The following is a 16,710-nucleotide window of genomic DNA, read 5'->3' as shown; positions in this document are numbered from 1 at the left end:
TCATATATTGTTTCCCAGATGGAATGCATTGAAAAAATGATTTCAGTACTGTACATTATTTATACTCTCTATATTCTAAAATATAAGCATTTCAGCATATAAACCTTGTTTTAGTACAAACATTTATATATTGTTTGCAATCTTGACAATTCTATATTTCAGGGGAGCACTAAATTATATTCCATCTTACCCATATACGGCATTCACTTCCATTCATGGCATATTTATTGAAATACATTAGCGTATTTTTCTCTTAATTTAATCTTTTATAAATAAAAATTTTATATTTTAGAACGGATATACTAATTTAGAACTGCTGGAGTATATTTAATCAACCGGTAGGGGCGGATTGAATCGATAATCCCAAAGTAAGAGTCCCTTTCAATCACAGGAATAGAAAAACAGAGGAATGAAAAAAACATAGGATTCTGGCAGGAATGTAAGCGTTGAACAGAGGATTGCAAGACATAGGAAAAACGTAAGAATGACCGTTTGATTGGACCACAGGAAAAACACAGGAATTTAAGGAGAGATAAAGACTCATAGGATTTTTTTCATAAGGTTATACCTCTTGTTATATTTCCTACAAAACTTGCATAAGAAGAGACATTCTATAGGAATTTCATAGGATTTCATAGATTTCATTCCTTTCATTTAAAGGACTTTATAGGAAAAATTCCTATAGAAATAAAATCCTCTAAAACTACTATAAATTAGGCCAAAAACAGAATCACACTGCTACTGCTTGATGGACAATAAATTCAACAACATGTGCGGGGGATCCGACAGACAATATGCTGTGTCACATCACGCGAATTTATGTTTTCTTTCCTGGTTAATTTATCACGATATAACTGCCCTAGAGGGGCGGACATTGCAGAGATACGCGGCGATCGATATGTACCTTTTATTCAACAAAATTTACATGTCACTACCTTAGGAACTTCAACTCGATAGGCCTTCACTCCTCTACGGTCGGCCGCTTGTGCTACCGCTGGGTGGTAAACATATCTCCACGACAGTCGCGTACGTCTTGCGTTGCTGTGGGAGAACTGTATAATAATGTATAATAATGCAGCAGATATGAGTTCTAAAAAAAATTCTTATCCATATACAGTTTTTTTCATGTGTTTATATATTTTTGTTCTGACGGTTCAAAACATTCGTATGTTTAACGGTCTAGATCCTCCTCTCCTATCTCCTATGGTATTTAGATGTTTCCATTGAGCAGAAACCTTCGATACGGAAAGCCAACACCCTATCGTGGATGGATCACTCATTAAGATCTTTTTTAAAAAAATCTTCTACATATACTAAATTAATGTTTTCATGTAAGGATCGTTAATTTGTAATGGATCAGATTTGAAAAACTATTTTTATATTAGGAGAGCTTTTATACATAAGACAAACTATTTCGCTGAATCACTAAAGACTGGTGGATCAGATCACATTGTTGTTGTATGCATCGTCTGCAATAGCAAGGAATGTTGGCAGGTAGTTGGCGCATTATCACTTCTATGTCTAACAACACACTGGCATCTTCCGTGGTACAGTGCATGTTTGTAGACGCCTGGTGAAGCACCACTTTCTCAATCGACAACACATTGAGATCGTCCGTAGCAGCAGCACATGTTGTATGCAGTGATACTTTTGTTTCCTTCACTAATTTTATATAAAAAATACTACCTAACTAGAGTAGTTCTTAGGGTTAATTTGTTCCGTGCCATCGCAATTGTACATATTCAGACAAATGTCATTACAATTCGTCTATTTGTAGTCATGTCATTCAAATTTTATAAAATTTGAAACATGCCATCGTCGTCACATTTTCCATCTTCTCCTCCATCTACATGTAGGACCCACATGTCATATTTATCTTCTTCCTCTCATTCTACCTTATCGGACGCGGATTCAGTGACATTGTACCATGACATTCTGTCACGGACATACGGGGCTCACGTGGATCCAGGCATATGCATGGCTCACATGTCAGTGACAGAATGTTACAAGACAACCTTATCTTCTTCTTCATCCGTCTACGGCGCCACGCTCCCGTGGAACTGGCTGCCATGCTAGCACAGACCGGCAACATGGTAGCAATCACAACAGCATAGTATTGATTTTTCACAGCTGCATCATCTAGTTTTGATTTTTTTGCTTTGCAAGTTGTTGCTTATCACTTATGTACACATAGATCAGTGCAGCGTGGAAATCAGCATACCGATCGCACATGACCACCAGTTCATCTCACATCCCAAAAAGTGCCAAAAAAAAAATCATCGGAAAAATAATAGCTACACTACAGACGCCACCATTTGGAGAAGAAATCATGGCAAAGCAGCGGGTAGCTTTACAGAGCAAAAATCCAAATCACACGGTAGAGAAGCAAATCAATTAAGTAGCACGGGACATCAGCGGTGGCGCCGACGCGTGAACCAATTGAGCTCCTAAAAAATGATAGCGAGACGAAGATCGATCGTGCAGCCAAAAGCAAATCGGGGCAGAAGTGCTCGTCGCTGGCCAGAGCCGGCACCTACCAACGAGATCTGTGCCCCCGCAGGGCGTCGCCCGCCTGGTCGGAGTCCGAGCGAGGGGGGGGGGGGGGGGGAGACCACCACGGCAGCGCCAGCCAGTTCCATGGGAGAGCGGCAGCTCCTGGCGTCAGCTTGATCCAGCTGCCGGTGAGGAGGTGGCGCCATACACCGAGGAAGAAGAAGAAATGGCAGGGGATGACAGGAAGAAGATAAATCTGACATATGGGTCTCACGTGCAGATGGGAAATGATGCAAAATGTGACGGCGATGACATATTTCAAATTTTGTAAAATTTGAATACCATGATTACAAATGGACGAATTGCAATGGTATTTATCTGAATACATATAATTGCAATGGCACATATCAAATTAACTCTAGCTCTTATATGTGTACATAGGTATTGGTACATTATCGTTTGAAGGTGGCTAATAATAGTATGGCATAATCATGTCAATTGTGAAGAAAATAGCACATACACTATTATTTTTTCTTGGTGGATATTGCAGCCTTACTAAATTTCATTTTGATAACAAGTACTGCTTCCGTTTCATAATGTAAGATGTTTGACTTTTTTGGTTGCAACGTTTGATCATTCATCTTATTTAAAAATTTAGCATAAATATAAAAAATGACAAGTTATGCTTAAAGTTCTTTTGAGAATAAATTAAGTCACAAGCAAAATAAATGATATTTTCATAATTTTCTAAATAAGACAAATGGTCAACATTACAAGAAAAAAGTCAAATATCTGACATTATGAAACGGAGGGGGTAACTATTATATCATGTGCTTAGATAATTACAGTAAATAATATATCTCTTTATATATGTGTGTGTCTTTAATATAAAATATAGATCACTATTTTTATTTTGATTTAGAAGTTGAGGACGAGTGTTATAGAAATGTTGTGCATGATATTTTCTATAAAGTTAAATAGATGCCATGTTATTGAATAAGGTGTTGTGTATTTACATATAATAAGTGGATGATGACTAGATAAAGATGAGATTTGCCTACCAATAGTGCTCACATCAACTAAACTCTAACATGCAATTAATCATTAGCAGGAATATGAAATAAATATCTAGTAAATATAAATGAGTGTGGTACATTGAATTTTGGCTTGGCACCGGTAAGTTTGACATCCTGGCTAAACATGGCCTGTATGGCCTATGAGAACTGTGTGCGCATGTTTAGTATCACCTTGCTAGTTTAGCAAGAGTAGACCAACTTATAAGGCATCACCCCTTTAATCATATATCTTCCGGGTTGACCATTTTACACGAAGTAAGTACAAAGGTATAAATGAGGTGGTATGTGTAAGTGGACCTGCGTGGTTGGGCTGGGCTACGCGGTTTCTCGAGGACGGGATGTGATATAAAGCATGTGAATCATTTGATTTGCCCAATGTTAAATCGCTGCAGACAATGACAAAATTGCTCCAGAGTCTCCAATGAAAAACAATAAAACTAACCTGATAATAATGACTAAAACACAACACGAGTGAAAACGTGACTTTTCCTTAACATGTACTTTTCCTACTATTACTTCAATTCTAACTTTTCAATGTCTTAATACATAGTATTGCAATGTGTAATATGAGTTGGTTCTTTTGGTAAAAATAATATTTATTTTAGTTCTTCATTAATATCTTGATATAGTCAAATTAATCGAGACGAGTGTGCATAACATTATAGCGTTAGTACGAGTACATTACTAATAAGGAAAAGACATAGACATACATGGACATTCCCCTTACCAGAATCCAGCCACTTGCAAAAGATACGTTTCGATTACATGTATATGAAAGAAAGTTCAAAACCCACTTATTAGTAGATACTTTGCTGATAATACCGAGGATCCATGGCTGCCAGCTAAATATTGGTTTGTATATGTACGTACTACGGATCAACCACGGCAAGAAAGGGTGACCATGCAGGAGGTGGTTTACATGTGGTGTATATAATTGTGTATAAATAGGAAGGTACTTAGTACAAATTAAATGACTTTGGTAAGGAAACAGATCCAAAGAATATGTCCTGATATATATCACATAAGTATCGGCTATTCTTTTTTCTCGAACTCCTAAAAAATTTGCACGTCACTGTATTAGTATGAAAGAGTTTCAAACACATACGTTCTAGGTTAGAAAGGCCATAGGTGGGGACCCGGAACAGAAACACCGGAGAGAACTTAAAAAAAAGGACTAACTCCTACCTAACAAAAGAGGGGCACGTAGCCACTATATACTACACTCCCAAATTATCAGCTATTCTGGTGCTAATAATTGTCACCGGTTGCAGCGCTGGCAAATTTTGGAGTGGAAAAAGGATTGGGGGTTGCTGTAATCAAAGACGCAGTGCAAATGTCTCTTGAAAGATCCGAAGGGGACTGAATCACAAATTTTCAGAAAGTTTGGACGAATAATTATATTACATAAAAATATTAAATTTGAACATGCATATTATTGTTCAATTAATTTAGTCATAACCCATTTTTACGAAATTCAAATAAATTCAAATTTTGGCGTAAGAGGCGTGTTGATCTTGCGGGACCAACCAATAGACCTGAAATTATTTTGGTACCAAACTGTGATTTTAGTTTGAACCTAGAACAAAAATGTGACATGGATATACGGATGAATTCTGATAGGATCAAAATGTCTTATTTATATGAAATGGAGGAAGTACTGGTGCACTATCTCACTAAGGTCAAACTAGCTAGCTTGCCATGAACTACATTCGATTTGCTTTCATTCCGGTACAAACAAGAAAGTGAAGAGAATCAGAGAATTCATCTCAAAAATCAATTTACTCTCTTAAGAATTAGCTTGCTAGCATTGATGACAAGAAGTAAATACGGCGCGAAAGTTGGCAGCTCGATCCCCCCATGCATCTGCAGATCTACACTACGTACTCTGTACCTTCACCGCCGGCAGATCAAGTGAGCTGTGCATCATCATTCCGATTTCAATTTTGTTACGTGCAGGTGACGATCGATCGATGACGCCGGCCTATATATACCCCATGCATCGCCTCACCATTCTTCTCCATCGATCAGCTCAGCTCAGCTAGCTATTGCACTCTCAGTTCAGCAATGGCTGCAGCTGCAGGTAGAGTGGTAGCTCTCCTCGCCGTTTTGGTGGCGGCCGCCGTTCATGGCGAGGCGGCGCCGTCGGTCGTCGTCGGCCTGGCAAAGTGCGCCGCCTGCACCAGGAAGAACATGAAAGCTGAGGACGCTTTCAAGAGTGCGTGATGATATGTCATTTTAAGGAGCTAGCGATCGAGCTCGTTCGATCGATGATGGCGACGACGGCGATGTTGTGTATTAACTGTTTGGTTTTTGTGGGCAGGTCTCCGTGTAGCGATCAAATGCAGGAACGGCGCCGGCGGCGAGTACGAGACCAGGGCGGCCGGGGGGCTCGACGGCGCCGGCGCGTTCAGCGTGCCGCTCGCCGGCGACCTCCGCGGCGCCGACTGCGTGGCGCAGCTCCACAGCGCCGCCACCGACGCGCCGTGCCCCGGGCAGGAGCCGTCCAGGGTGATGCCGCTGTCGGAGGGCACCTTCGTCGCCGTCGCCGGCAAGACCCACCACGCCTCGCCGGAGTGCGCGTCGGCGACCATCTGCGAGCCCATCAAGAAGCACTTCTTGGACCACTTCCACCACAAGGCCCCCGCCGCGCCGGCCATCGTCAAGCCGGCGCCCAAGCCGCACCCCGACCCGCACCCTGAGCCGCAGCCACACCCGACGCCGACGCCGACGTACGGATCAACGCCGAGCCCGTACCACCCGCCGGCGAAGAACTGAAGCCGTGTCACTCTCATGCATTAATTATGAATTTTTTTATCTGCTCTGCGATATTATTAGCTTAATTCCATTGTGATTTATTATTCTAAATGTTGTTGAAGTAGCTCATTATTAATATCATTATCTATTCGTAGATTTTGAGTTAATTCGATCTTGGGACGATATAAATTTAAGTTTGACATTAGTTTGTGAGGTTTGAGTGGATACAATGTACTAGTATGAGGTAGGTTCGTCTCAGGATTCAGGATTCGTCGTTTGCTTGTTTGTTGGAATTAATTAATATTTGCTATATTTATTTGTGTTCTTTCATTTCACTTTGTAATAAGATTTCATAAATTATATATGTCAAAATTTTAAAAGTTTGATCCTAAAACATTTTTAACCAGAGGGAGTAGCACACAAGGCAAAAGGGGTTTAATCAGTTGCTTGATGCTGTACTTAGGGGTGGTAATGGGCCCAACTGGTTAAACAATGAATTGTAGCTAAAATTTTAAAGAGTTTTGAGCTAAAGATTTTTAAGAATTAATAACGGTTGCGAAAAAGTCCAAGGGCTTGGCCCATTACCTCTTAACTGTACTAAGTATATGAACTGATATCAAACTTTGTTCACCTTCGAATATTCAGGAGGCACATGATCATTGTATACGCCTCTTAACATTTTAATTACTCATTGGCAACCTACTCATATCCCTACTCTCACGTAATACGTACCACAATATAAGATGGACATTCAAACAGTAAGACAACTCATAGTACCTGCAAGTTCAGAAAAGCTGCGGCAGCTGGAAACTTCAGTGCTTCTCAGCTGGGAATAAACTGCTTGCCTCACATACTGCTTTCCAGAAGACTGTCATTATTGTCAACCTCAAAGTAATTATATGAGCAGATTGCCAGTTTGCCACACAGCAGCTTCAAGTTGAACAATAAGTATCCCCAGCCAGTCACAAGGAAAGGAATGCAACCTAGCTGCTGCATCAACCTAATCACCCAGTTTTTGGATACATAGAGGTCCAGATTTTAATAAAGTGGAACTGTGGTGGAAACCTAGTGCCCAGTTACCCACCTCTAATAACAATAAAACAACAAAATATTGAAATGTTAGATCCAGTTCTAAAAAGCTGTCAATAGTATCTCCGTGACACCACCTTATTCAATGCTGGACTTCCAGTTGATCATCTAAGGTTTTGTTTCTGACAAAAATTACATTTTAGAGCAAACACAATTCTTTTCCTCAAAACCTAGACAACTCAAGTCATCCCAACATAAGATTATCCTCAAAGAACCCATCTCAACGTTGTAGAGCTTCGTATTCTATATCACCATTAATGTAGGATGAAAAAAAATTACCATCACCAACTCGAGCAGTCAATCCAAAATCTGCAGGATTTACTTAACTGAGAAAAGAGATGTAATGTCAATTCAATGGCCTAAAGCATGTAACAGATTGCTATTTAATGGCTTTATGTGGGTGCTCCTGAGGATTGATAATTGATGGCCTCTTGAATGAAATTAGCTACCTGATTGGACCTACTGACATGTGAACTATGTGAATTAAAGGAAACTCTATGCTACCACTACCAGTTTGCAATCCTCCACGGACAAGATTCCCTACTTCCAAATGCAACAACAATTATCCCAATTTTGTTGCAGCATCAACTCGGCTTAACAGTTTCTGGCAAGAGCAGAAAGAAACAGTCAAAGACATTACGGTGACCAATTAAACTTTTGCAGTGCAGAGTATCAAATTTTCAGTGGTTCTGCTTATTTTGCATGGTAGTGCCAAAGCCAAAGTAGGAGCACTGAGCTTGGACTGCTGGTTTGATTGATTTGGGACATAGGCAGGATGGATTGCCATTGATGTAAACAAGTGGGACAGTAATTAACCGATCACAAAGAAGTGTTCAAAGGCATCGTTGCATCTATCTGACACCAATCAGTTAGACCATGGCACTTGTGTTTAGATAATGAAATAGTATATGCACTGCTAAAGAAACAAAATATGGCATTTCAGAGAAAAGGAGATGAACAATCACCTGAGATCTTTGTATGTTCCACAACCACAGCTGTATTATCCATGTGCAGCTGAGAACTCAATTCCAGGCGCCACCAACCTAACACCATTGCTGCTGGCAATGGCCGTGTAAAGAGAATAGTTCTGGAAGCTGCTGGCATTGGAGGCAGCAGCAAAGGGTGCCACCACGGCACCACAGATGTTGCTATATGACTTCAGAGTGGGCCAACCCTCATACAGCCCACGACTCAGATGTTGCACCGAACCCGGCCCAATGCTTGAAGCATCTGAATCCAAATGGAAAAGGTACACCAGAGGTCTCTAAATTTAAAGCCAAGTTTGTTTTTCATCCCTTTACCGGAATACCGTACCTCTAAACTTGCATAATCCATTAAAAAAATGTCCGATGAGTTTGCTAAGGTGACGTCTGATGGATCCCACCTGTCAGGTTATTTTATTTTTTTTCTCACTCTTTTTTTCTCTTCCCTTCTTTTCCTTCATCTCCTCTCTCCGCCACCGCTTCTCACCCCCTTTTTTTCTCTTCCCTTCTCTTCCTTCATGTCCGGTCGACCGATCAGACAAACTGGAGATCATCGCGTAGGCCGGCCGGTGAACTGAACTGATCGATCGTCTACTCCGATCTGATGGACTGATCGATCCATCGAGCGTTGATTCGTTGCGGCGTCGCCGTCGATCCATCCATCATCGGCCGCTCCCCTCAGTAAAGTTGTACTACCAATCAACCAAACGAACGGTCAGCCAACCGACAAGCAAGCCCTACGAGCGATGGCGACAACATTTAGGAGCAGCGAGTGATCACCACCAACCTCCTGCTCCGCCGGCGCGCCTCCGCGGTGGCGGCGTTGGACGCTGGCCTCCCTGCCGAGGCCGTGCACCATTTCTCCATCGTCGAGGCGACCAAATGACGCCATTGCCGACTGCAATCGCGCCCTCACACTTGACCTGGTCCTTCGCTCACGCGCCGACCTTCTCGAGGCGGTGGGGGAACAGAGAAGAGAGGAGACGAAGGAGGAGAAGGGAAGAGAAAAAAGAGGTGAGAAAAAAATAAAATAACCTAACATGTGGGACCCATCGGACGCCATCTCAGCAAAACCAATCAAAAAATGAGTCAATATTGTTGAGAGATTTTTTTTGGACAGATTATGCAAGTTTAGGGGTATACATTTCTGGTATTCCGGTTAAGGGACGAAAAACAAACTCGGCTTTAAGTTCAGGGACCTCTGGTGGACTTTTTCCAATCAAAATCCTATACTAGGCCAATTCAAACCCTTGGGCCGACTTGTGGATACTACAGCGGGAAGGCCCATTGGACCGTGCCCATATATGCAATGGTTATAAGAGGGAAAAAACAATGAAAAACCTAGCAGTTGGTATGATCAGTCTGACCGCACATGTCAAAAAGGGGAAAACTCATAGACTAAATGTTTCTCTCTCCATGCTCCACATGGCATATTTTTAGTATTTTACCACCTGACAACCGAGAGGAACAAACAGGAAAAGGGAACAGCAAAACACAAATAACAAATGTTTTTAACCTAACAATAAAGAAGACAAGTTATCGGTAGGATTTATTGTTTCAAACAAGTGAGAACAAAGTTCTGAAAGCACAAGACAACTTTCAGATTCCATCCAACGCTTGCTATATAGCATGGGCACAGTTCAGACCGTTGCATAGAAACTACAATGCAACAACTCAACATCTAACAAATTCTCAAGCCCAAACGCTAACAGTTTTCCAAGTAGTTATCTGACAAATTCTTTAAGTCTGGATAGCAAATAACTTTCCAAGTAGGACACTTCAGGAAGAAATTAGAAACTAACTTCATTGCATTTTCCCAGGTTAGCATAATGATAGCAGATATTTGTTTTCAAAGTAGTCCACTTCAAGATAAATCAACTTCCTTGCACTTTCTTAGGTTCTGCTTGGGGCTTCCAGAGACCAAGACGATACTTGTGCGCGAAACTCAAAATTAACTTCCTCTGCATCACAAGTAAAAGAGAGATAAGAGAACTATCCCCTAAAAATTGTTTTCACACATCTCACCGACAAGGCAACTTAAAATAGATAATTGGGGTCTGTGAGCATATGTAATGGTCAGAGTTTTACTTGAGATTTAGGGAATCTTAAAACTTCTTGTGTTATAGATTCGGAGCCAAATGTTACCCACAAACCTAAAAAGGTGCCTCCTAGAAAATATAATGATCTGCTAACAAACACTCCACAGTTATGCTGGCAGTAAATCATTCAATGGGATTGGTTTAAGGTGTCATGTACTATACTTGATTTGACTGCTTTCCGATGTAAATATAATAAATCCTATCCGTGAAATTAACAACAGATAGCCAAGATCATCCTCAATTGAACAAACACAAATGGGGGGAGGGAAGAAACTCAAAGAAGAATAAGAAACAAAATAATAGACATCGAGGGGGAGATAAACATGGTAAAAACATGTATGACACATGTCCAAATTTTTACAGCCCACATTTAAACCTATGTCTTCATGTCGTCTGCAAAACGGGATCAGGTTCCCATTACCTAACAAAACGAACTGAATACTTCCTTTAGCATGCAGGTCATAAGCCACATGTGTGTTCACGTCAGAATATCATGTAAAGCTCAAATTAGATTTTTCACAGCCACCAAATATCCAACATAAGTACAGATGCAAAAAAAACATAGAACTTTCTTGGCATCCAACTATTACAAATTTACAATTGTCTTGAAGGCAAAATTGTGGTATTTTTGTACTTCAAATTTCTAAAGACACCTTAGAATTGTCAACCATTCATTAAGGCATCTAAAAAAGCATACCAAAAAACTGCCACTTTCATACCTTAATTAGGAAAAAATGTATCACCCTATGAGACACATGCTACAGGATATCGCAACTATATGGTGATTACAGTAATTCACTTGAAGCAATTTCCAATAAAAAAGACGCATATCAAAATCTCAGATCAAAGAGGAAAATTCCGTTCAAAGCATGACAATATGGCAGAATTACTTAGCTTTTGCTACTTCGAATCTGAAATTGACCAAACAAGAAAGCTCTCCAAAATGTTAAGCTCAAAGCAAGCCCAATTATTACGTAGCATATTGGCTAACCTATGAAAAAAAAAAGAAGTAGCAAAAAAAAAACTCCTGAAAAAACGAGTACTTATTTTTGTTGTGCAACTTGGACCACAGAGCATGTGATTCCGTGAAATTTCCTCAAAAATTAATAATACATTCAACAAAATCCCAAACAAGTCTACGCACAACACAATGATCCATCGTTCTAAAGCACACAGGGATCAGTTCTCTTGTACCAACAAACATAACGACAACATCCAACAATGGCAACATCATACAACCAGAGCATGCCATCACATTAACAAATGCTGAATACAAGTCACTAACATAATCACGAAAATCGTCAAGGGGGGAAACAGGTTAGAAGGAACGAACATGCTTGCAGGGGATGCCGAGCTTCTTGAGCCGCAGCGTGCGGGCCTCGAGCAGCCTCTGCAGGTCGCCGCCCACCGCCTCCTCCACCTTGGACGCGTGCGCCTCCACCCCCTTCCCGACCCCGTTCAGGAACTCCACCACCCCCACCTTGGCTGCCGTCGCAGGAAATCGAGCTCCAGTCAGACGTTCAACAGGCAAAGCGGGAGGAGGAGAGGAGAAGGGGGGTTACCTTGGTAGGGATGCGAGTGGAAGGATCTCGCCGGAGGAGCTCCGGCGCCGGCGAGGAGGCGGAGATGAGAAGCACGTGATAGAGCCATGCGGTGGGGGAGAGAAGCCGAGGCGGCGGCGGGCGGCGAAGTGAAGGGCTTGACATGTGGGGCCCATGTGACACTGGAGGAGCCTGGCGTCTGGGCTGGGCCTGGGCTGTCCTGACTCGGGCCAATTCGGCCCAAAGCTGAGGAAGGAAAAAAAGGAATTTGTTTGAATTTTATTCAAAGTTGATCGAATCTGGGAATTTTAATTTCGATCCGGTATTACAAGACTTTCTGAATTTGCCTATCATGGATGACTAACTGCACGCTCAGTAAGGATTCGTGAGTTAAATATGACAATGGCATCCGTGACAAGCCATATAAAAGCGGTCGTCACGGACGATATATCTTTACGGGCATTAATGTAGGGCTCGTCATGAATGAATCATCAATGACAGGCCTTTATATACCACCCGTCACCGATGACTCATCGGTAACGAGTAGGTTTGGCAACGAGGCGGGACGAGATGGGGGCAGAGGTGGGAATGGTTGGAATGCCACCAACCTTGGCCTGATTTTGATCATGGGCCTCGGCCCTAAATTCGTCACCGCCCTCAGCCTCGAAGGAGGCTCCAAATTTCTCAAAATGGAGTGAATGGTTTATCCAATCAGTTACACAACAATATAACCATAATTATGAAATTACAAATGAAACCGACTGCAACATCAATAATATCAAACAAAAGATTACTATAACATCACAAATCACACAAATATAATATCGTAATAATAGTCTCACGCATAGTGTTTATAGTGTTTACAGGTATTTCTATTTTTCTTAATATTCGAGGCTCGTGGGTATCCTCGCGGGGATTTTTTTGCCCCCATCAAATTTGACGGGTTGTTGTGCTCCGCCACGGATGTCTCGTCAAATTTAAATGGTTCTCTGCTTAGTGCATGATTTCCACATTTATAGTCGTGTTACCGCCGGGCGACAGTAAACCTTGCTTAGGCTGCCATGTTTCTCTTTTTTTGAAAATTTACAACCGTGTTATTATAATTTTGCAAAGTTGAAGATATGTCATTGGTATCTCAATGACATATGGGACATACACGAGTCAATGACACATGGGTCAGAATGACATATCTATAATTTAGAAAAATTATAACATCAAACTTGTAATTTTTCATTTTTTTAAGACCAAGGACGATAGATGCAACATCAATCGCCAACTCCCAATTTGTTGCGTTTGCAGATTGCAGAGACATTAGGTGAGCGATTTGTTATGAGCCTATGACATCCTTCTGGTTTGGGACAATTTCGTTCTTACCCATATTTTGATCTCTAATATTAATTTTACTTCTCATTTTTAAGGTTTTTATTTTTACCCATGTTTTTTTAATTCAATCAATAGTTTGTATTTTTTGGATGGATGGTACTAATGGTTGTTAAGTCAACCATTAAAATACCATTTTATCCTTCGTCAAAATTTTCAATTTTATTCTTGTATTTTTATCATTTGTGGTTTGCTCTCAATTCTAAATCACATTAGTACTTTAATGATAAAAATAAAATTCTTGTCAAAGGATAAAATAGTACTTTAATGACTAACTTAACACAGTTAGTATGCTCCATCTAAAAGAGGGACGACCTGTGGATTAAGTTCAGAAAAACATGGGTAAATATGAAAACCCAAAAAAAGTAAAATCAGTATTAGAGATTGAAACAGGGGTAAGAATAAAATTGGCCCTTTTAGTTTTATATAACTATATGTAAAGTAGATTAAAAATATTTTTTTTGCAATTTTGGAATGGATGCACGGAGCAATTGGGTAAACATAATACCGCACTCAGTCACTCACACTAAGGAAATCAGCGGTAATAATTTACTTTTACGTCCACAGGCTTCTGTTTCTGCAAATACAAGTACTCATGTATATATGTCGGCATATTAAAACAGGCAATGATCCAAAAAGCCAATTAATTAACCAAGGCACTCCGTGTTCAGCTCTCGCATTTCTATACCCAGATTCTCTCGTTTTTCACACGCGTTTCTCGAACGGCTAAACAGCGTATTTTTTAAAAAAAATTCTATACAAAAGTTGTTTTAAAAAATCATATTAATCATTTTTATTTTTTAACAATTAATAATTAATTAATCATATATTAATCTATTACTATGTTTTTCGTGTCTGATATCTAACCCGGCCCACTCCCCCTCCTGCCCAAACGCGGCCGCAATTTAAGAAAGAGCAACATCAATCATGCACTTTGGTTAGAGCTTGTCCTATAAGAGCAAGTATAATAGTAGACTATAAGTTGGCTATAAGATGATGTGGAGAAAAGATGTAATGAAAAAGAAGTAGAGTTGTCTCTCATGCAAGAGCCATCTATACAACAACTCTAAAAAAATGCATTAAATGCAAAGTTAAGAGAAAGAGATAAGAGATAAAAATTATAGCTAACCTTATAGCCGATCAATTATATGTTTGGACTATCGTATAAACTTATAGCAAGCAACTAAGTTGGCTTTATTATTAAAGTTGCTCTAACCCTACACCACAGCACTATTCCCTTTTTACGGTAATAAAACAAACTAGTATCTGAGCTCACTGTAGGAGTACTTGTTAATTAAAGCTTAACTTTGCTTGCTATACACCACCAATGGGAGGCTTACAAGCATCATATCAACACTTCAACACTGCAATTGCAACGTGCATGCAGACGTACACAGTGCCTGCAAACAAGCACTGCGTGTTACAGTACTAGCAAATACTGGCTCTAATTCATCTATAGTCAATCTAATAATCAATTCATACGATAGTTACCTACAAAATATATAATACTATGTCCCACTTGTCATGTACACACCGCGTCTTGGAGTCCGTGGTATAGCTAGCTAGATATCTGTAACCCACTGCTCTTCTCTCCTCTCCTATCTTATTAAAATATGTTAACAACCAGCTTATAACGTACCTGCTCTTATATAAATTCAAAGTATCAAACGTACGGGGCATTAATTCTGAACCTGCAAATTCGGCGCCAAATTGGTAATCACTTTGTGATCAGCTAGCTAGGTCACCTCAGATCATTTCTGCTCCATCGATCGATCTGCATGATGATCCATGCAGACGCCTATATAAACCATGCATTGCCCCCTGCTTCTTCTTCACTCATCTACACACAGCTAGATACAACTCCGGCTGATAGCAAGGAGGAGGCAGGAGCAGTTGAGTTTAAGCTGCAAGGATTCAGCAATGGCAGCTCTAGCAGCACGAGCACTACTCTTCTGCGCCGCCGTGTCGGCGGTCGCCTCCGCGGCGTACGGCGAGGCGGCGGCGGCGGCTGTCGTCGTCGGCCAGGCCAAATGCGGCGACTGCACCAGGAAGAACATGCAAGCTGAGGATGCTTTCAAGGGTACCATATCTGCAGAATGAATTATTGAAAGCTCTATGTGCTCGATCGATTTACCGGTCACCATTAATTGATTATATATTTTGCTCGATGATGTACGCTCGTCAGGTCTCCAGGTCGCGATCAAGTGCAAGAATGGCGACGGCGAGTACGAGAGCAAGGCCGTCGGCGACCTCGACGGCGACGGCGCCTTCAGCGTGCCCCTCGCCGCCGACGACCTCCACGGCGCCGACTGCTTCGCGCAGCTCCACAGCGCGGCGAGCAGCACGGCGTGCCCCGGGCAGGAGCCGTCCAAGATCGTGCCGGTGACAACGGACAACGGCGGTAGGGCGGCCAACACCTTCGTCGCCGTCGCCGGCGAGATGCGGTACTCGACGTACTCGTCGGCGGCGGAGTGCACCTCGGTGTCCCTGTGCGACGACTTCTTCCGCAAGCACCCCTTCTTCGACTATTTCCACAAGAAGCCTGAACCCAAGCCGGAGCCCAAGCCGGAGCCATCGCCGGCGAACAACGGTGGTGGCGCTGGCGCAGGGAACGGCGGTGGAGCTGCGCCGCCGTCTCCCGCCTCTCCGGTCTACCACTGAATCATCAAGTCCCTTCCAATAAATCTGCACTTGCTTTCATGATTAGTTCTTGCGTGATGTCCAAATGCCGCAGTTTGTTCCTGCAGAATAAATGTTGTGACTTGTGAGATTTGCTTCTTGGAATCGGAGCAAAAGCATTGGCTTACAGAGTTACAGGAGAATGTGGCGTGTCTATTTATTTGCATGTGTAATATGGTCAGTATGTATCACCGCGGTCACTGTTGTTATTCCTTTCTTTACCTTAACGTAATTATATATTTATGAAAATGGAATTTAATATATAAGTTGAACTTTTTCCAATTTTATACGTGCATGCACAAGACTATGTATCTACCAGTATATATAGCACCAAATACTATATGTACCCGTACCGGTTTAGAGGTTTCCCTCTATCTTAAGCGTGGATTTTAAACTCTCGAGTAGACATTCCCTCGTCGGCTTCTCATCTATTGCATGTTATCCACATAGTTACCAAAAAATATGAAAAAATTGTGAAGATAGATTAATATGTGATATATCACTACACAAACATGCAAGTTAAAATATGACTTCTACAATTCATAACAAAAATAACAAATTAAACTGTGAATAGTATACACGTACTCACAATCATATATTTGTCTTTTTGCTATGG

At 41.3% G+C, this 16,710-nt stretch overlaps 3 protein-coding genes across 3 annotated transcripts; 2 read left to right on the top strand and 1 right to left on the bottom strand.

The window, feature by feature from the left end:
* The first annotated feature begins 5,602 nt into the window (after nt 1-5,602).
* On the top strand, nt 5,603-6,607 carry LOC102705565. The gene is made up of 2 exons (XM_006662120.3): nt 5,603-5,784; nt 5,890-6,607. Exons 1-2 carry the CDS (start codon nt 5,634-5,636, stop codon nt 6,342-6,344), a joined length of 606 nt encoding a protein of 201 aa, XP_006662183.1. The 5' UTR covers nt 5,603-5,633; the 3' UTR covers nt 6,345-6,607.
* A 3,273-nt stretch (nt 6,608-9,880) lies between these two features.
* LOC102719517 lies at nt 9,881-12,168 on the bottom strand. The gene is made up of 3 exons (XM_006661570.2): nt 12,057-12,168; nt 11,828-11,979; nt 9,881-10,356 (listed from the first exon to the last, which is right to left on the bottom strand). Exons 1-3 carry the CDS (start codon nt 12,142-12,144, stop codon nt 10,270-10,272), a joined length of 327 nt encoding a protein of 108 aa, XP_006661633.1. The 5' UTR covers nt 12,145-12,168; the 3' UTR covers nt 9,881-10,269.
* Nucleotides 12,169-15,263: 3,095 nt separating this feature from the next.
* LOC121053223 lies at nt 15,264-16,385 on the top strand. Its single transcript, XM_040528340.1, has 2 exons — nt 15,264-15,495; nt 15,601-16,385. Exons 1-2 carry the CDS (start codon nt 15,336-15,338, stop codon nt 16,074-16,076), a joined length of 636 nt encoding a protein of 211 aa, XP_040384274.1. The 5' UTR covers nt 15,264-15,335; the 3' UTR covers nt 16,077-16,385.
* The last annotated feature ends 325 nt before the right edge of the window (nt 16,386-16,710 follow it).

The sequence above is a fragment of the Oryza brachyantha genome, chromosome 10, assembly GCF_000231095.2.
Source record: "Oryza brachyantha chromosome 10, ObraRS2, whole genome shotgun sequence".
Classification (NCBI taxonomy): Eukaryota; Viridiplantae; Streptophyta; class Magnoliopsida; order Poales; family Poaceae; genus Oryza; species Oryza brachyantha.
Note: the sequence above shows the minus strand (reverse complement) of the source record. Positions and strands in the feature narration are given on the sequence as shown.